The 21,868-nt window shown below is 49.5% G+C and overlaps 1 protein-coding gene across 2 annotated transcripts in view; it reads right to left on the bottom strand.

Annotated features, from left to right (window-relative positions):
• Positions 1–21,868, bottom strand: part of LOC140407745 (E3 ubiquitin-protein ligase MARCHF4-like) — a 409,595-nt gene that overhangs the window by 284,542 nt on the left and 103,185 nt on the right. The window contains exon 4 of one of the 2 annotated variants that reach the window (XM_072495034.1): positions 16,085–16,182. The exons of the other annotated variant lie outside the window; for it this stretch is intronic. Within the exon in view, the coding sequence (XP_072351135.1) occupies positions 16,085–16,182 (98 nt within the window). The remainder of the gene's footprint in view (positions 1–16,084; positions 16,183–21,868) is intronic. 2 annotated transcript variants of the gene reach the window in all.

The following is a 21,868-nucleotide window of genomic DNA, read 5'->3' on the forward strand; positions in this document are numbered from 1 at the left end:
AGAGTTGTACCACATACAACTGTGTTGGCTCATCTGTGCACCAGAGCACCCAACACCACAATATCAAAGCTCCAAAACCTAGGGCTTGGCTCCCCACTCTGCAACTGGATCCTCGATTTTCTGACCAACAGACCACAATCAGATAGAATGAACAACAACACCTCCTCCACAATAGTCCTCAACACCGGCGCCCTGCAAGGCTGCGTACTTAGCCCCCTACTCTACTCCCTGTACACACACGACTGCGTGGCAAAACTTGGTTCCAACTCCATCTACAAGTTTGCTGACGATACGACCATAGTGGGCCGGATCTCGAATAACGATGAGTCCGAATACAGGAGGGAGATAGAGAACCTAGTGGAGTGGTGTAGCGACAACAATCTCTCCCTCAATGCCAGCAAAACTAAAGAGCTGGTCATTGACTTCAGGAAGCAAGTTCTGTACACACCCCTGTCAGCATCAACGGGGCCGAGGTGGAGATGGTTAGCAGTTTCAAATTCCTAGGGGTGCACATCTCCAAAAATCTGTCCTGGTCCACCCACGTCGACGCTACCACCAAGAAAGCACAACAGCGCTTATACTTCCTCAGGAAACTAAGGAAATTCGGCATGTCCACATTAACTCTTACCAACTTTTACAGATGCACCATAGAAAGCATCCTATCGGGCTGCATCACAGCCTGGTATGGCAACTGCTCGGCCCAGGACGGCAAGAAACTTCAGAGAGTCGTGAACACCGCCCAGTCCATCACACGAACCTGCCTCCCATCCATTGACTCCATCTACACCTCCCGCTGCCTGGGGAAAGCGGGCAGTATAATCAAAGATCCCTCCCACCCGGCTTACTCACTCTTCCAACTTCTTCCATCGGGCAGGAGATACAGAATTCTGAGAACACGCACGAACAGACACAAAAAACAGCTTCTTCCCCACTGCCACCAGACTCCTAAATGACCCTCTTATGGACTGATTTCATTAACACTACACCCTGTATGCTTCATCTGATGCCATTGCTTATGTAATTACATTGTATATGTTGTGTTGCCCTATTATGTATTTTCTTTTATTCCCTTTTCTTCTCATGAACTTAATGATCTGTTGAGCTGCTCGCAGAAAAATACTTTTCACTGTACCTCGGTACACGTGACAATAAACAAATCCAATCCAATGGAGGAGTTGCATTACTGGTCAGAGAGGATATCACAGCTGTGCTGAAGGAGGGCACTATACAGGACTCGAGCAGTGAGGCGATATGGGCAGAGCTCAGAAATAGGAAGGGTTCGGTAACAATGTTGGGCCTGTACTACAGACCTCCCAACAGCGAGCGTGAGATAGAGGTACAAATATGTAAACAGATTATGAAAAGATGTAGGAGCAACAGGGTGCTGGTGATAGGAGATTTTAATTTTCCCAACATTGACTAGGATACACTTAGTGCCAGAGGTCTAGATGGAGCAGAATTTGTAAGGAGCATCCAGGAGGGTTTTTTAGAGCAGTATGTAAATAGTCCAACTCGGCAAGGGGCCATACTGGACCTGGTATTGGGGAATGATCCCGGCCAGGTGGTTGAAGTTTCAGTCGGGGATTACTTTGGGAATAGTGATCACAATTCCGTAAGTTTTAGAATACACATGGACAAAGATGAGAGTGGTCCTAAAGGAAGAGTGCTAAATTGGGGGAAGGCCAACTACACCAAAATTCGGTAGAAGCTGGGGAATGTGGATTGGGAGCAGCTGTTTGAAGGTAAATCCACATTTGATATGTGGGAGGCTTTTAAAGAGAGGTTGATTAGAGTGCAGGACAGACATGTCCCTGTGAAAATGAGGGATTGAAATGGCAAGATTAGGGAACCATGGATGACAGGTGAAATTGTGAGACGAGCTAAGAGGAAAAAGGAAGCATACATAAGGTCTAGGCGACTGAAAACAGACGAAGCTTTGGAAGAGTATCGGGAATGTAGGACCAATCTGAAACTAAAAGGGGTCATGAAATATCTTCAGCAAACAGGGTTAAGGAAAATCCCAAAAGCCTTTTATTCATAAAAAAGGAGCAAGAGGGTAACTAGAGAAAGGGTTGGCCCACTTTGTTCACTCAAGGGCAAAGGAGGAAAGTTATGCGTGGAGTCAGAGAAAATGGGTGAGATTCTTAACGAGTACTTTGCATCGGTATTCACCGAAGAGAAGGACATGACGGATGTTAAGGTTAGGGATAGATGTTTGATTACTCTCGGTCAAGTCGGCATAAGGAGGATGTGTTGGGTATTCTAAAAGGCATGAAGGTGGACAAGTCCCCAGGTCCGGATGGGATCTATCCCAGGTTACTGAGGGAAGTAAGAGAGGAAATAGCTGGGGCCTTAACAGATATCTTTGCAGCATCCTTGAACATAGGTGAGGTACCGGAGGACTGGAGAATTGCTAATGTTGTCCCCTTTTTTAAGAAGGGTAGCAGGGATAGTCTAGGTAATCATAGACCAGTGAGCCTGACGTCAGTGGTAGGGAAACTGCTGGAGGAGCTACTGAGGGATCTATTCCCATTTGGAAGAAAATGGGCTTATCAGTGATAGGCAACATGGTTTTGTGCAGGGAAGGTCATGTCTTACCAACTTAATAGAATTCTTTGAGGTAGTGACAAAGTTGATTGATGAGGGAAGGGATGTAGATGTCATATACATGGACTTCAGTAAGGCATTTGATAAGGTTCCCCATGGTAGGCTGATGGAGAAAGTGAAGTTGTATGGGGTTCAGGGTGTACTAGCTAGATGGATAAAGAACTGGCTGGGCAACAGGAGACAGAAAGTAGTAGTGGAAGGGAGTTTCTCAAAATAGAGAAAGGTGACTAGTGGTGTTCCACAGGGATCTGTGCTGGGACCACTGTTGTTTGTGATATACATAAATGATCTGGATGAAGGTATAGGTGGTCTGATTAGCAAGTTTGCAGATGATACTAAGATTGGTGGAGTAGCAGATAGCGAGGAGGACTGTCAGAGAATACACCTGTACCTTTGTCCAGACCATTTATGTATATCAGAAACCACAGTGGTCTGAGCACGGATCCCTGTGGAACACCAGTAGTCACCTTTCTCCATTTTGAGACACTCCCTTCCACCACTACTCTCTGTCTCCTGTTGCCCAGCCAGTTCTTTATCCATCTAGCTAATACCCCCTGATCCCCATACGACTTCACTTTTTCCATCAGCTTGCCATGGGAAACTTTATCAAATGCCTTACTGAAGTCCATGTATATGACATCTACAGCCCTTCCCTCATCAATCAACTTTGTCACTTCCTCAAAGAATTCTATTAGGTTTGTAAGACATGACCTTCCCTGCACAAAACCATGCTGCCTATCACTGATAAGTCTATTTTCTTCCAAATGTGAATAGATCCTATCCCTCAGTATCTTCTCCAACAGTTTGCCTACCACTGACGTCAAGCTCACAGGTCTATAATTCCCTGGATTATCCCTGCTACCCTTCTTAAACAAAGGGACAACATTAGCAATTCTCCAGTCCTCTGGGACCTCACCCGTGCTCAAGGATGCTGCAAAGATATCTGTTAAGGCCCCAGCTATTTCGTCCCTCGCTTCCCTCAGTAACCTGGGATAGATCCCATCCGGACCTGGGGACTTGTCCACCTTAATGCCTTTTAGAATACCCAAAACTTCCCCCTTCCTTATGCCGACTTGACCTAGAGTATTTAAACATCCATCCCCAGCCTCAACATCCGTCATGTCCCTCTCCTTGGTGAATACCGATGCAAAGTACTCATTAAGAATCTCACCCATTTCCTCTGACTCCACGCATAAATTCCCTCTTTTGTCTTTGAGTGGGCCAATCCTTTCTCTAGTTACCCTCTTGCTCCTTATATACGAATAAAAGGCTTTGGGATTTTCCTTAACCCTGTTAGCCAAAGATATTTCATGACCCCTTTTAGCCCTCTTTATTGCGGTTTGCGATTTGTCCTACTTTCCTGATATTCCTCCATAGTTTCATCAGTTTTAAGTCGCCTAGATCTTATGTATGCTTCCTTTTTCATCTCAGCTAGTCTCACAATTCCACCCGTCATCCATGGTTCATTAATCTTGCCATTTCTATCCCTCATTTTCACAGGGACATGTCTGTCCTGCACTCTAATCGACCTTTCATCAAAAGACTCCCACATTGCAAATGTGGATTTACCCTTAAACAGCTGCTCCCAATCCACATTCCCGAGCTCCTGCCGAATTTTGTTATATTTGGCCTTTCCCCAATTTAGCACTCTTCCTTTCGGACCACTCTCATCTTTGTCCATGAGTATTCTAAAACTTACGGAATTGTGATCGCTATTCCCAAAGTAATCACCAACTGAAACTTTAACCACCTGGCCGGGATCATTCCCCAATACCAGGTCCAGTATGGCCCCTTCCCGAGTTGGACTATTTACATACTGCTCTAAAAATCTCTCCTGGATGCTCCTTACAAATTCTGCTCCATCTACACCTCCAACACTACATGAGTCCTATTCAATGTTGGGGAAGTTAAAATCTCCCATCACGACCACCCTATTGCTCCTACATTTTTCTATAATCTGTCTACATATTTGTACCTCTACTTCACGCTCGCTTTTGGGAGGCCTGTAGTAAAGTCCCACCAATGTTACTGCACCCTTCCTATTTCTTAGCTCTACCCATAGATCCAGCAGAGGGCAGTAAAGCAGAGCTGCTGATTGGCTGTTGCGGGGGAAATTTGCATACGTCCGATACGGTCACTCTAACGTGAAGGTGGTTTGTGGAGGAGCTGTTGTCAAGTGACACTTAAACCCAAAACACTTCTTCAGTGTTTCCCTCCCTACCCTCTCCTCTAACCAAAAAAAAAACCAACCGCTGTAAAGATCAAGAGGAAGGCTCGAGGGCAGGTAAAAGTAGAAACAAGTTGAACCGTGATGTCACAGCCTGCAGGTAAGGGATTGGTTGGTAACTGGTAAGTAGCTTTTATTTTATTTTCGCTCGTGTTATCATGCGGGGCGCAGAGGTTGCTGAGTGAGTGCTTGCTGAGAAGGGGAGTGAATAACAGGTAAGCTCTTTCTTTCTTTTTCTTTTTTTATCTAAAGGGGATGGCAGGGAAGGCACTGCAATGATCCTCCTGCAGAATGTTTGAGGTGAGGGACGCCGTCAGTGTCCCTGCTGATTACATCTGTGGGAAGTGCACCCAGCTCCAGCTCCTCAGAAACCGCATTAGGGAACTGGAGCGGGAGCTGGATGAACTTCAGATCATTCAGGAGGCAGAGGTGGTCCGAGATAGAAGCTTCAGGGATGCAGTTACTCCAAAGAATAAAGATAGATGGGTGATGGTGAGAGGGGCTGGGAGGAAGCAGTTAGTACAGGGATCCCCTGTGGTCATTCCCCTTAGTAACAAGTATACCGCTTTGGATACTGTTGGGGAGGACGACTTACCAGGGGTAAGCCATGGGGTACAGGTCTCTGGCATAGAGTCTGTCCCTGTTGCTCAGAAGGGCAGGGGGAGAGGAGCAGAGCATTAGTCATTGGAGACTCCATAGTTAGGGGGATAGATAGGGGATTCTGTGGGAACGAGAGAGACTTGCGTTTGGTGTGTTGCCTCCCAGGTGCCAGGGTGCGTGATGTCTCGGATCATGTTTTCGGGATCCTTAAGCGGGAGGGGGAACAGCCCCAAGTCGTGGTCCACATAGGTACCAACGACATAGGTAGGAAAAGGGATAGGGATGTAAGGCAGGAATTCAGGGAGCTAGGGTGGAAACTTAGATCTAGGACAAACAGAGTTATTATCTCTGGGTTGTTACCCGTGCCACAAGACGAGGAATAGGGAGAGAGAGGAGTTGAACATGTGGCTACACGGATGGTGCAGGAGGGAGGGTTTCAGATTTCTGGATAATTGGGGCTCATTCTGGGGTCGGTGGGACCTCTACAAATGGGATGGTCTACACCTGGACCAGAGGGATACCAATATCCTGGGGGGGAAATATGCTAATGCTCTTCGGGAGGGTTTAAACTAGTTCAGCAGGGGCTTGGGAACCTGAATTGTAGCTCCAGTATACAGGAGGTTGAGTGTAGTGAGGTCATGAGTAAGGTTTCAAAGTTGCAGGAGTGTACCGGCAGGCAGGAAGGTGGTTTAAAGTGTGTCTTCTTCAATGCCAGGAGCATCCGTAATAAGGTGGGTGAACTTGCGGCATGGGTTGGTACCTGGGACTTCGATGTTGTGGCCATTTCGGAGACATGGATAGAGCAGGGACAGGAATGGTTGTTGCAGGTGCCGGGGTTTAGATATTTCAGTAAGCTCAGGAAAGGTGGTAAAAGAGGGGGAGGGGTGGCATTGTTAGTCAAGGACAGTATTACGGTGGCAGAAAGGACGTTTGATGAGGACTCGTCTATTGTGGTAGTATGGGCTGAGGTTAGAAACAGGAAAGGAGAGGTCACCCAGTTAGGGGTTTTCTATAGGCCTGCGAAAAGTTCCAGAGATGTAGAGGAAAGGATTGCAAAGATGATTCTGGATAGGAGCTAAAGCAACAGGGTAGTTGTTATGGGGGACTTTAACTTTCCAAATAATGACTGGAAACGATATAGTTCGAGTACTTTAGATGGGTCCGTTTTTGTCCAATGTGTGCAGGAGGGTTTCCTGACACAGTATGTAGATAGGCCAACGAGAGGCGAGGCCATTTTGGATTTGGTACTGGGTAATGAACCAGGACAGGTGTTAGATTTGGAGGTAGGTGAGCACTTTGGTGATAGTGACCACAATTCGATTAAGTTTACTTTAGTGGTGGAAAGGGATAGGTATATACCGCAGGGCAGGAGTTATATCTGGGGGAAAGGCAATTATGATGCGATGAGGCAAGACTTAGGATGCATCGGATGGAGAGGAAAACTGCAGGGGATGGGCACAATGGAAATGTGGAGCTTGTTCAAGGAACAGCTACTGCGTGTCCTTGATAAGTATGTACCTGTCAGGCAGGGAGGAAGTGGTCGAGCATGGGAACCGTGGTTTAGTTTACTAAAGCAGTAGAAACACTTGTCAAGAGGAAGAAGGAGGATTATGTAAAGATGAGGCATGAAGGTTCAGTTAGGGCGCTCGAGAGTTACAAGTTAGCTAGGAAGGACCTAAAGAGAGAGCTAAGAAGAGCCAGGAGGGGACATGAGAAGTCTTTGGCAGGAAGGATCAAGGATAACCATAAAGCTTTCTATAGATCTGTCAGGAATAAAAGAATGACTAGGGTAAGAGTAGGGCCAGTCAAGGACAGTAGTGGGAAGTTGTGCTTGGAGTCCGAGGAGATAGGAGAGGTGCTGAATGAATATTTTTCGTCAGTATTCACACAGGAAAAAGACAATGTTGTCGAGGAGCATACTGAGATTCGGGCTACTAGACTAGAAGGACTTGAGGTTCATAAGGAGGAGGTGCTAGCAATTCTGGAAAGTTTGAAAATAGATAAGTCCCCTGGGCCAGATGGGATTTATCCTAGGATTTTCTGAGAAGCTAGGGAGGAGATAGCTGAGCCTTTGGCTTTGATCTTTAAGTCATCTTTGTCTACAGGAATAGTGCCAGAAGACTGGAGGATAGCAAATGTTGTCCCCTTGTTCAAGAAGGGAAGTAGAGACAACCCCGGTAACTATAGACCAGTGAGCCTTACTTCTGTTGTGGGCAAAATCTTGGAAAGGTTATAAGAGATAGGATGTATAATCATCTGGAAAGGAATAATTTGATCCGAGATAGTCAACACGGTTTTGTGAAGGGTAGGTCGTGCCTCACAAACCTTATTGAGTTCTTTGAGAAGGTGACCAAACAGGTGGATGAGGGTAAAGCAATTGATGTGGTGTATATGGATTTCAGTAAAGCGTTTGATAAGGTTCCCTACGGCAGGCTACTGCAGAAAATACGGAGGCATGGGATTCAGGGTGATTTAGCAGTTTGGATCAGAAATTGGCTAGCTGGAAGAAGACAAAGGGTGGTGGTTGATGGGAAATGTTCAGACTGGAGTCCAGTTACTAGTGGTGTACCACAAGGATCTGTTTTGGGGCCACGGCTGTTTGTCATTTTTATAAATGTCCTGGAGGAGGGCATAGAAGGATGGGTGAGTAAATTTGCAGATGACACGAAAGTCGGTGGAGTTGTGGGCAGTGCGGATGGATGTTACAAGTTACAGAGGGACATAGATAAGCTGCAGCGCTGGGCTGAGAGGTGGCAAATGGAGTTTAATGCAGAAAAGTGTGAAGTGATTCCTTTTGGAAGGAATAACAGGAAGACAGAGTACTGGGCTAATGGTAAGATTCTTGGCAGTGTGGATGAGCAGAGAGATCTCGGTGTCCATGTACGTAGATCCCTGAAAGTTGCCACCCAGGTTGAGAGGATTGTTAAGAAGGCGTACGGTGTGTTAGCTTTTATTGGTAGAGGGATTGAGTTTCGGAGCCATGAGGTCATGTTGCAGCTGTACAAAACTCTGGTGCGGCCGCATTTGGAGAATTGCGTGCAATTCTGGTCGCCGCATTATAGGAAGGATGTGGAAGCATTGGAAAGGGTGCAGAGGAGATTTACCAGAATGTTGCCTGGTATGGAGGGAATATCTTATGAGGAAAGGCTGAGGGACTTGAGGCTGTTTTCGTTAGAGAGAAGGTTAAGAGGTGACTTAATTGAGGCATAGAAGATGATCAGAGGATTGGATAAGGTGGACAGTGAGAGCCTTTTTCCTCGGATGGTGATGTCTAGCACGAGAGGACATAGCTTTAAATTGAGGGGAGATAGATATAGGACAGATGTCAGAGGTAGGCTCTTTACTCAGAGAGTAGTAAGGGTGTGGAATGCCCTGCCTGCAACAGTAGTGAACTCGCGTACACTAAGGGCATTCAAATGGTCATTGGATAGATATATGGACGATAAGGGAATAGTGTAGATGGGATTTAAAGTGGTTTCACAGGTCGCCGCAACATCGAGGGCCGAAGGGCCTGTACTGCGCTGTAATGTTTTATGTTCTATATTGCCTCAGTGCTCGAATCCTCCCTCGTGCCCGCCTTAATCACAGCTGTGATATCATCTCTGACCAGTAATGCAACTCCTCCACCCCTTTTACCTCCCTCTCTATCCCTCCTGAAGCATCTATACCCTGGGATATTTAGTTGCCAGTCTTGCCCTTCCCTCAACCAAGTCTCAGTAATACCAATTACATCATATTCCCAGGTATTAATCCAAGCCCTAAGGTCATCTGCCTTACCTGCTACACTTCTCGCATTGAAACAAATGCACCTCAGACCCCCTGCCCCTTTGCGTTCATAAGAACATAAGAACTAGGAGCAGGAGTCGGCCATCTGGCCCCTCGAGCCTGCTCCACCATTCAATGAGATCATGGCTGATCTTTTGTGGACTCAGCTCCACTTTCCGGCCCGAACACCATAACCCTTAATCCCTTTACTCTTCAAAAAACTATCTATCTTTATCTTAAAAACATTTCATGAAGGAGCCTCGACTGCTTCACTGGGCAAGGAATTCCATAAATTCACAACCCTTTGGTGAAGAAGTTCCTCCTAAACTCAGTACTAAATCTACTTCCCCTTATTTTGAGGCTATGCCCCCTAGTTCTGCTTTCACCCGCCAGTGGAAACAATCTGCCCGCATTTATCCTATCTATTCCCTTCATAATTTTATATGTTACTGTAAGATCTCCCCTCATCCTTCTAAATTCCAACGAGTACAGTCCCAGTCTACTCAACCTCTCCTCGTTATCCAACCCCTTCAGCTCTGGGATTAACCTAGTGAATCTCCTCTGCACACCCTCCAGTGCCAGTACGTCCTTTCTCAAGTAAGGAGACCAAAACTGAACACAATACTCCAGGTGTGGCCTCACTAACACCTTATACAATTGCAACAGAACCTCCCTAGTCTTAAACTCCAACCCTCTAGCAATGAAGGACAAAATTCCATTTGCCTTCTTAATCACCTGTTGCACCTGAAAACCAACTTTCTGCGACTCATGCACTAGCACACCCAGATCTCTCTGCACAGCAGCATGTTTTAATTTTTTATCATTTAAATAATAATCCCTTTTGCCGTTATTCTTACCAAAATGGAGAACCTCACATTTGTCAACATTGTATTCCATCTGCCAGACCCTAGTCCATTCACTTAGCCTGTCCAAATCCCTCTGCAGACTTCCAGTATCCTCTGCACTTTTTGCTTTACCACTTATCTTGGTGTCGTCTGCAAACTTGGACACATTGCCCTTGGTCCCCAACTCCAAATCATCTCTTCCCTGTCTACTCTTCCCCTTAGTCACATTGAGTTTATTATCTAGTACCTTACTGGCTTTAGTTGCTGCCTTTTTACTGACCTGTAACTTCCTAATCTGGTTCCCATCCCCCTACCACATTAGTTTAAAACCTCCTCAACAGTGTCGGGGTCTGATTTTGAGATGAGATTCGCTGATGCGCCGGTGTCCAGTTTGAACCGGATGCGAGCCTTGTTAACTGTGAGGCCAGCACACCACTCGTCGTCGGGATCCACACTGAGGATCGAGAGGCGTTTCGCCGTTGTGGTGGAAGGCAGCGCATGTGTAATTATGATGCCCACCCGGTATGGGGCCTTGAGGCACTCAGCATCAGGGTCCGTTGGGCTGTCGGGATCGGAATCTGGCATGCCTTGTTGTATTGAGTGGACACATCTCTGCCGCAGCTGGGATCGCTGGCTGATGAGCGGTGGAGCAGATCTGCAAAGGGCTGCGTAGTGGCCAAGCTTGCCACACTGTAGACACCGGCGTCCTTTTGCCGGACATTGCCACTTTAAATGGGTGGAGCCACAATTCGGACACGTCATGACACCGATGTCAGCGTGTTCCGTGCACCATCGCGCATGCGCAGTGCGGTCGGTCGACGTACGCACTTGCGCAGTCAGGTTGTCGGGCTCGTCGTGCACTCGGTCATGGCGCGCATGCGCAGGGACCCGGGAAAAACGTGCGAAACGGCCACTCTCCTCGATGCTCAGGCCCTGCATTTGTGCAATGGCCTGCACCCGTTACGCCTCGTGGGTGGCCAGCTTCGCAGTTTCTGCCGCCCTGATGTGGGAGTAATGATTCTTAGCATGCTCATGGACAAAGCACGTCTCGATAGCGACAGAGAGGGTCAACTGTTTGACTTTCAGGAGCTGCCGCCGAAGGGAGCCGTCGAGTCATAGTTACATGACTGCACTAGGATGCGGAGATGGGTGACGAAGGACTGAAAAGGTTCATCCTTACCCTGAAGCCTCTGCTGGAAAACATACCGTTCAAAGCTCTCATTCACCTCAATGTCGCAGTGGCTGTCAAACTTCAGCAGGACTGTTTTGAATTTCGTTTTGTCTTCGCCGTCAGCGAACATAAGGGAGTTGTAGATGTGGATGGTGTGGTCCCCCGCGGTGGAGAGAAATAGCGCGATCTTCCTGGCATCCGATGCTGCTTCGAGGTCAGAGGACTCGATGTGCAAGAGGAACTTTTGCTTGAAGAGCTTCCAATTGGCGCCGAGGTTGCCGGAGATGCGGAGCTGTGGAGGAGGCTGGATGTTTTCCATTTCACCGGATGGCTGCTTGCTGGTCAATGCTGATTCACTCGAGGTAGGTCCGTCAAGATCAGTATCACTCTGGTACCATGATGTGTTAAGCAGGTACGTTCGATGTGAACTGCACTCAATGCAGGGAAGCTAGAAACAGACGTCTAACACTGGAGAAGATCCAACACTGTTTTATTCAATGATAGAACTGATATCCATATTCAGCTGTGGGTCGACACTATACTGACCTGACTAGTGACCTTGTAGTAGCCTGACCAGACTTACTAGCTACCGCATGGTGTTTGCACTGTGCCAGTTCGTGGACTCTGACTGTCTCAGTGGCTGGGTCCCGAGAGAGCGGGAAACCTAGTGCCCTCTGGCTTTATAGTGGTAGTGTCCTGTCTGGTGATTGGCTGCACTGTGCTGTGTGCTTACTGGTCATCCTGTGTGTCAATCACTGCCTGTCTGCATCTCATTATATACATGAGTGGATATTATGACGGTCCCCAACTCCAAATCATCTATGTAAATTGTGAACAATTGTGGGCCCAACACTGATCCTGAGGGACACCACGAGCTACTGATTGCCAACCAGAGAAATACCCATTAATCCCCACTCTTTGCTTTCTATTAATTAACCAATCCTCTATCCATGCTACTACTTTATCCTCAATGCAATGCATCCTTATCTTATGCAGCAACCTTTTGTGTGGCACCTTGTCAAAAGCTTTCTGGAAATCCAGATATACCACGTCCATTGGCTCACCGTTATCTATCACACTGGTAATATCCTCAAAAAATTCCACTAAATTAGTTAGGCACAACCTGCCCTTTATGAACCCATGCTGAGTCTGCCCAATGGGACAATTTCTATCCAGATGCCTCGCTATTTCTCCCTTGATGATAGATTCCAGCATCTTCCCTGCTACCAAAATGTCACTCCCTTTGACAGTGAGCAGCCTCTAGCTTCACAGCTAAAGACTATTTCAAATGAGGAACTAGTCTTGCCTTGTTAGTCGTGATAGTGCTTCACCCTCCTGGACTCTCAAGTGCCCCCTTGAGGGCACAGATGCCATGGGTTGGATTCTCCGCCGGCGGGATGCTCCGTTTTCCTGGCAGCTCAGGGGCTTCCCGACGGCGTGGGGCTGCTCCACAATGGGAAACCCCATTGACCGGCCGGCGTAACGGAGCATCCCGCCGGCGGGGTGAGGCAGAAATGTGGAGCAGCGGGAAAGAGAATCCAGCCCCACGTTTCAGATGGTGGTTAGTGCATTGCATATCAAGCAAACTTTGATGCTTGAACAGTCTGTCGGAACTCTCGGGAGTGTCAGCACCCTAAAGAGCAGGGTTTCACCACTGGGGATTTTCTTGCAACTAAAATGTAAGTGTGTTGATGAGGGGAGGGCACCTGAGCATGGGCCACCCTAATGTATATATTTGAAAAAATAGTCTCTTGATTACAGCTCATTCCTGGTCAACATGAGAAAATTAAAGTTAGGGGAAATGCTCAAACCCGTTCCCGGCAGAGGTCTGGGATGTGGGGTCTGGGGTGTGGGGTCTGGGGTGTGGGGTCTGGGGTGTGGGGTCTGGGGTGTGGGGTCTGGGGTGTGGGGTCTGGGGTGTGGGGTCTGGGGTGTGGGGTCTGGGGTGTGGGGGCTGCTGGTGTGGCTGGGGGTGAGTGGGCAGAGCGAGGTTTGCCAGCATAGCTGGCTTGCGGGTGGCTCTCTGAGAGATGGTGGGACATGTAAGGGCGGGGAGGCTTGCGGGATTGGAGGGCCCCGGGATGGAAGCCCCAACTGATTGTTGGTCTCTTTCCTTCTCCAAATCCTTTCAGAGCAAAAAATGTTTGCTGATGTCAATCCCGCAGAGGCTGCCTTACAGTGCGGGTGGGAGCCCAGGCGGGCAGATGCCAGAGAATGCAGCAGTGACAACGTAGACTGCAGGTGGCACCACATGTACAGGGGGGGCACAGGACACCCAGAAAACCCGGCCGTCCATCAGGCTGAGGAGGACCCAGAAGGGGAGGCCAGCGAAGGTGTACAGGCGTCATTGGTCATTCAATGAGCTGATGGACAGCATGTGCCACAGGAGACTCCAGCTCAGCAGGGAGACAGTCTGGCACCTATGCCACGTTTTTGTGTACTTGGCACCCTGTGGAGGAGCAGGACACCCACTGTCATGAAGCTCACCACAGCCCGCAACCTCTATGCTAGCAGGTCATTCCAGGGCTTGAGTGGGGACCTGTGTGGCATCTCACAATCTACAGGTGCATCCAGGAGGCGTTGAATGCTCTGCCTGCCCGACCATTAGATTATATCAACTTCCAGCTGGACAAGGTCCACTAAGATGCCCGGGCTGCAGGACTTGCTGCCATCGCCGGGATGTCCTATTTCCAGGGGGTGATGGATGCCAGGTATCTCACCCAGTAAACCCCACACCCTGCAGATCATCCATGGTCTTATCGAATGTTGAGACTGCCCCGATGAACTGAATGGCTTACAACTGCTTCTATTTCTTATCATCTTATGACCCAGTCAAGCCCCACAATAAAGTTATATGTTTTAATGAGACCACGTTTGGTTCTTCTTAACTCTAGAGAATTTAGTCCCATTCTGATATCGCTAACTTCACAGACCAGTCCTTTCATCCTAGGAATAAAATGAATGGACCTTTTTTGCATCACCTCTAAGACAAATATATCCTCCCTGAGGTAAGGAGGCCAAGTTGTATCGAGTACTCCAGATGTGATACTGCCAAAGCACTATAGGATTGCACAAGAATTCCCTATTCCTCTCCTTAAAACCTCTGCAATAATGAGATCCGAACATCTGAATTAGGAGCAGGAATAGGCCAGACAGACATTCTGAACTCCTCCATTCAATAAGATCATCGCTGATGTGACTGTCACCCCAAATCCACAATCCTGCCAACTCCGATAAACTTACACCCACCCCTTGTTTATTCAGAATCTTTCCATCTCTGCTTTCAAAATATTCAAAGATTCTGCTTCCACCACCTTTTAAGGAAGAGAGTTCCAAAGAATCTCGACGCTGATATCGTAATTGGTGATGGGGCGGAGAATCGACTCTGACGCTCAAACCGGGGCTGGCGCCAGTTTGACGCCTGTCAGCCATGATCTGCCCCCTCGGAATTGGCATCATTGCGTCGCGCGCAGAGCACCGTTGCAACGGCGTTGGTGTGTCATCGGCCGGCCCTCCCACGATGCTCCGTCCCCGATGGGCCGAGTTCCCGACGGCGCACGACACATGGGGTCTCAGCCATCGCGAACCCGGGGTGGCGACTGGGGACTGTGTCCAGCGCTGCCACTCTCGGCCGGGATCCGTGCCGCTGGCCGAGGGGGCTTCCGCGAGAACTGGGGGGACTGGTGGGGGGTGGCCTGTGGGATGGAGTGTCGGGTCCACGCGGGGCCGGCGCCATGTTGTACGGCCCTGCAGGTTGTTGCCGTGCGCATGGGCGGCCAGGGACCCGGCCATTCTCCTGCCATCCTCGGCGCGGGAGCCGGGTGTTTCACCTGGCGACGCTGCTAGCTCCTCACCCGTCCCGGAATCAGTGAGGGCTCACGCCAATTCTTTTCACGTAAACCTCCCACGGATTCTCCGTTCGAGCCGGCACTTAGCCTCAAAAACAGAGAATCCAGCCCAATTTCTTTGTCTTGAATGGAAACCCCTTCCTTTTAAACAGTGACCCCTAGTTCTAGATTCTCCCACAAGGGGAAGCACCCTTTCCACATCCACCCTGTCAATACCCCTCAGGATCTTATATGTTGCAATCAAGTCGCCTCTTACTGCTATAGAGGGAGTGCAACAATAGCTTTTGGACTTTTTCCTGGGGTGGCAGGATTGACGCATGAGGGCAGATTTAATCGGTCAGGATTGTATTCGCTGGAGTTCAAATGAATGAGGGTGAATCTCACAGAAACCTTTAAAATTCTAACAGGACTGGATGTAGGAAGGATGTTCCCGATGGTGGGGGGTGTCCAGAACAAGGGGGCACAGTCTGAGGATATGGGGGAGACCATTTAGGACAGAGAGGAGGAGAAATTTCTTCACCCAGACAGTGGTGAGCCTGTGGAATTCATTACCACAGGAAGTAGTTGAGGCCAAAACAATGTATGTTTTCAAGAAGGAATTAGATACAGCTCTGGGGGTTAAAGGAGGAAAAGCATATGGGGGAAAGCGGGATTAGGCGATTGAGTTGGATGATCAGCCATGATCAAAATGAATGACTGGGCGGGCTTGAAGAGCCGAATGCTCCCGCCTGCTCCTATTTTCTGTGTTTCTAAACTCCAGCGGATACCAGCCTAACCTGTCCAACCTTTCCTCTTAAGGCAACCTGCCTATCCAGATATTGGTTTAGTAAGCCTTCCCTGAACTGCTTCTAACACATTTACATCTTTCCTTAAGGAGACCAATATTTCATACTGTACTCCAGATGTGATCAATCACCTGTATAACTGAAGTAAGACCTCTACTTTTGGAATCAATTCCCCTCACAATAAACAGTCATGCTCTGTTAACTTTACTAATTACTTGCTGTACCTGCATACTAACCTTTTGTGATTCATGCACTCGCACATCCAGGTCCTTCTGCATCTCAGAGCTCTGCAATCTCTCACCATTTAGACAATAAGCTTCTTTTGTTATTCTTCCTGCCAAAATGGACAATTTCACATTTTCCCACCTCATTCTGTATTAGCCAGATCTTTGCACACTCAGTAAACTATCCATATCCTTTCAAACCCTCCTTATGTCCTCTTCAAAGTTTACTTTTGTTACAATCCCAGCTGATATTACTACTGGACAAGTCAAAACCCAGGATGAAACATCGACATAGAACAAGACGTAGAACATACAGTGCAGAAAGAGGCCATTCGGCCCATCGAGTCTGCACCGACCCACATTAAGCCCTCACTTCCACTCTAACCCCATAACCCAATAACCCCTACTAACCACTAAGGGAAATTTAGCATGGCCAATCCACCTAACCGGCACGTCTTTGGCCTGTGGGTGGAAACTGGAGCACCCGGAGGAAACCCACGCGCACACGGGGAGAACGTGCAGACTCCGCACAGACAGTGACCCAGCGGGGAATCGAGCCTGGGACCCTGGTGCTGTGAAGCCACAGTGCTATCCACTTGTGCTACCGTGCTGCCCTGACTTGAAACCTGGCTTGATAGATCCTACCTTTTGTTTTTTGTTTAGATACGTGGATGAACAGTATCATCATGCTGCTGAGGAACTTTTAACAAAATAATAAAACATTTATTGCGCAAGAAAAGATGGATTATAATACACTACCCCTTCACTTTTACAGATATATACAGATTTGTAAGGATAACACAAATTACAAAATCTACCTTATACTCTAATATTCACAGTAAGTACGCAGTCCATATAAACTAATTGGCGGAATGTGGTCAAACACACCACACACTGATACCAAGTGACAGATGCCACCCAATATAACTTCTAGGGATTTCAAATCTGCCACCTCAGGGCAATTAGGGATGGACAATAATTGCTGGACCAGCCAGGGGCACCCATGTCTCGTCAACAAATAATTTTTAAAAAATCAATTTCCCACAGATAATAATAATAATAATTGCTCATTGTCACAAGTAGGCTTCAATGAAGTGACTGTGAAAAGCCCCTAGTTGCCACATTCTGGCGCCTGTTCGGGGGGGGCTGGTACGGGAATTGAACCCGCGTTGCTGGCCTTGTTCTGCATTACAAACCAGCTGTTTAGCCCACTGAGCTAAACCAGCCCTTCAGACCAGATGTTTGTCACACTGTGAGCCAGCTGGTGTCACTGGAGCTCTGACTTTCGCACAAATGTTTCCGAGCTCTGCTCTCAAAGAACACGCCTTGGGATCTCCTCTCTAACAATGTTTTCTCTCTGATAGCTTAACCAAGGAACCCCCTCCTTGGGTGGAGTTCCAGAGGACCAGTGCGGTGAGTGTAAAAACCTTACCTCAGGAATCTGCGTACAGCCTAGTTCCAGGAAACAGTCTCAGAGGGCAGAGTACCAGAGTGGTGAGTATAAAACCCTTTTTTTTGTTAATTTAGTGTACCCAATCCTTTTTTTTTCTAATTAAGGAGGAATTTGGCGTGGCCAATCAACCTACCCAGCACATCTTTGGGTTGTGGGGGTGAAACCCACGCAGACATGGGGAGAATGTGCAAACTCCAAAGAACAAAGAACAAAGAAATGTACAGCACAGGAACAGGCCCTTCGGCCCTCCAAGCCCGTGCCGACCATACTGACCATTCGGACAGTGACCCAGGGCCGGGATCGAACCTGGGTCCTCAGCGCCGTGAATGCTAACCACTGTGCCCCCGTGCCATCCCCACAAAAACCTTACCTCCGGGATCCACAGCCGAGTTCCAGGGAGCAGTGTCGGAGGCAGTGTACCAGAGTGGTGAGTAGATAGAGGAACTTACCTTGAGTGGAAATGAAAGAAAATAAACGGGGAAAAATGGCATCACAGGAAAGCTGTGATCTGATTGGCTGGTAGGGAATCTTCGCTGAATTTGGAAATAAAACATTGATAAACTAATTAAACATATACAATTAACTAAATAGAGGAGTAACTAAACTGGAGGGAGGAGACTACTGAATTTAGCACTGAATATTTTTAGTAGAAACTAGCACGAGGGACCATATGTTTTAGGTTTTTAAAAAAAAAATATATTCAAGATATTTCCATATTTTCTTTACAAAACACTACAATAGAAAATATACTGCAAAGAAGGCAAAACACTGTGCCAACAAAACAACTTAACCCCAGAACCAACTAAGAATTTAATAAACAAAAACAAAGCAAAGTAGGGAATCCGCCCCTTCCAAATAAAATGAAATCCCCCCCCACCCCCCCGCCCCACCCCCCCCCACCCCCCCCCGCCCCCCACCCCCCCACCCCCCCACCCCCCCGCCCCCCACCCCCCCACCCCCCGCCCCCCACCCCCCCCCCCACCCCCCCGCCCCCCACCCCCCACCCCCCCGCCCCCCGCCCCCCACCCCCCCACCCCCCCGCCCCCCACCCCCCCACCCCCCCGCCCCCCACCCCCCCACCCCCCCCCACCACCCCCCCACCCCCCCGCCCCCCACCCCCCCGCCCCACCCCCCCACCCCCCCGCCCCCCACCCCCCCGCCCCCCACCCCCCCACCCCCCGCCCCCCACCCCCCCCCCCCACCCCCCCCCCCACCCCCCCGCCCCCCACCCCCCCGCCCCACCCCCCCACCCCCCCCCCCCACCCCCCCGCCCCAGGTTGTTGCTGCTGTTGACCTCCACCTAACGCTCCGCGAGAAAGTCAAGGAACGGTTGCCACCGCCTGGAGAACCCCTGCAAGGACCCTCTCAAGGCAAACTTTATCCTCTCCAACCTGAGAAATCCAGCCATGTCACTGACCCAAGCCTCTACGCTTGGGGGCTTCGCGTCCCTCCACATTAACAAGAGCCGCCTCCGGGCTACCAAGGAGGCAAAGGCCAGAACTCTGGCCTCTTTCGACTCCTGCACTCCCGGATCGTCCGATACCCCAAATATCGCTATCCCCCAGCTCGGTTTTACCCGAGTGTCCAAGACCTTGGACATAGCCTTTGCAAAGCCCTTCCAAAATTCCATAAGCGCCGCGCAAATCCAGAACATATGGCCGTGGTTTGCTGGGCTCCCCGAACACCTCACGCATCTGTCCTCTACCCCAAAAAACTTACTCATTCTCGCCCTTGTCATATGCACCCTGTGTACCACTTTGAACTGAACCTGGCTAAGCCTGGCGCAAGATGAGGAGGAATTGACCCTGCCCAGGGCGGCAGCCCACAGACCCTCATCCAGCTCCTCCCCCAGCTCCTCCTCCCACTTGCCCTTCAGTTCTTCCACCGAGGCCTCCTGCAGCTCCTGGTATATGTCCGATACTTTGCCATCCCCCACCCACATGCCCGAGTCCTGTATCCTGCGGGCCGGCAGCAGTGGAAATTCCCCCACTTATTTTTTCACAAATGCCCGAACCTGCATGTACCTAAAGGTATTCCCTGGGGGCAACCCAAATTACTCCTCCAGCACCCTCAGACTGGCAAAAGTCCCAGCGATAAACAAATCCCCCATCCTTCTGATTCCTGCCCTGTGCCAGCCTAGGAACCCACCGTCTATCCTACCTGGAACGAACCTGTCGTTGTTCCGTATCGGGGTGCAAACTGAGGCCCCTACTTCCCTCCTGTGCCGTCTCCACTGCCCCCAAATCCTCAGTGTCGCCGCCACCACCGGGCTCGTGGTATACCGCGTCGGCTGAAGTGGCAACGGTGCCGTCACCAGTGCCCCCAAACTAGTATCTATACAGGACACCGCCTCCAACCGTTTCCATGCCGCCCCCTCTCCCTCCATTCCCCATTCCCGAATCATCGACACATTCGCTGCCCAGTAATAGCTGCACAGGTTCGGCAGCACCATCCCCCAGCGCCCCCCCCCCCCCCCCCCCCGCCGCCCCCCACCGCCCCCCCCTCCCCCCGACTGCGCTCCAAAACAGTCTCTTAACCCGCGGGGTCTTATTTGCCCACACAAATCCCGTAATACTCTTATTTACCCGCTTGAAAAAGGACTTGGGGATGAGAACGGGAAGACGAACAAGAACCTAGGGAGGACCGTCATTACGGACTGCACCCTGCCCGCCAGGGAGAGTGGCAACTTGTCCCACCTCCTAAAGTCCTCCTCCATCTGACCCACCAGCCACGCTAACTTGAGCTTGTGCAAGACCCCCCAGGTCTTAGCCACCTGGATGCCCAAGTACCAAAAGCGCCTCTCCACCATCTTGAGCAGTAGCTCCCACAACCTCTCTTCCTGGCCCCTCGCATGTACCACAAAAAGCTCACTTTTTCCCACGTTTAGCTTGTATCCCGAAAAGTCTCCAAAGTCCCTAAGAACCTGCATGACCTGCCCCATCCCCTCCACCGGATCCGCAATGTACAGAAGCAGGTCATCCCCATACAGCGACACACGGTGATCCGCAGCCCCCCCCACCCCCCTCCCCCCGCACCCCCCCCCCCCCCCGCCCCCCCCCCCCCCCCCCCCCCCCCCACACCGAACCAACCCCCTCCAGTTTCTGGACTCCCTCAATGCCATGGCCAGCGGCTCAATCGCCAGGGCTAACAGCAGGGGGGACAAAGGGCACCCCTGCCTCGTTCCACGATATAACCTAAAGTACCCTGACCGCAGCCGGTTCAAAGAACAAAGAAATGTACAGCACAGGAACAGGCCCTTCGGCCCTCCAAGCCCGTGCCGACCATGCTGCCCGACTAAACTACAATCTTCTACACTTCCTGGGTCCGTATCCCTCTATTCCCATCCTATTCATGTATTTGTCAAGATGCCCCTTAAATGTCACTATCGTCCCTGCTTCCACCACCTCCTCCGGTAGAGAGTTCCAGGCACCCACTACCCTCTGCGTAAAAAACTTGCCTCGTACATCTACTCTAAACCTTGCCCCTCTCACCTTAAACCTATGCCCCCTAGTAATTGACCCCTCTACCCTGGGGAAAAGCCTCTGACTATCCACTCTGTCTATGCTCCTCATAATTTTGTAGACCTCTATCAGGTCTCCCCTCAACCTCCTTTGTTCCAGTGAGAACAAACTGAGTTTATTCAACCGCTCCTCATAGCTAATGCCCTCCATACCAGGCAACATTCTGGTAAATCTCTTCTGCACCCTCTCTAAAGCCTCCACATCATTCTGGTAGTGTGGCGACCAGAATTGAACACTATACTCCAAGTGTGGCCTAACTAAGGTTCTATACAGCTGCAACATGACTTGCCAATTCTTATACTCAATGCCCCTGCCAATGAAGGCAAGCATGCCATATGCCTTCTTGACTACCTTCTCCACCTGTGTTGCCCCTTTCAATGACCTGTGGATCTGTACTCCTAGATCTCTTTGACTTTCAATACTCTTGAGGGTTCTACCATTCACTGTATATTCCTTACCTGCATTAGACCTTCCAAAATGCATTACCTCACATTTGTCCGGATTAAACTCCATCTGCCATCTCTCCGCCCAAGTCTCCAAACAATCTAAATCCTGCTGTATCCTCCGACAGTCCTCATCGCTATCCGCAATTACACCAACCTTTGCGTCGTCTGCAAACTTACTAATCAGACCAGTTACATTTTCCTCCAAATCATTTATATATACTACAAAGAGCAAAGGTCCCAGCACTGATCCCTGTGGAACACCACTGGTCACAATTAGAAAAGCATCCTTCCATTGCTACTCTCTGCCTTCTGTGGCCTAGCCAGTTCTGTATCCACCTTGCCAGCTCACCCCTGATCCCGTGTGACTTCACCTTTT

Source organism: Scyliorhinus torazame, chromosome 2, assembly GCF_047496885.1.
Source record: "Scyliorhinus torazame isolate Kashiwa2021f chromosome 2, sScyTor2.1, whole genome shotgun sequence".
In the NCBI taxonomy this organism is placed as follows: Eukaryota; Metazoa; Chordata; class Chondrichthyes; order Carcharhiniformes; family Scyliorhinidae; genus Scyliorhinus; species Scyliorhinus torazame.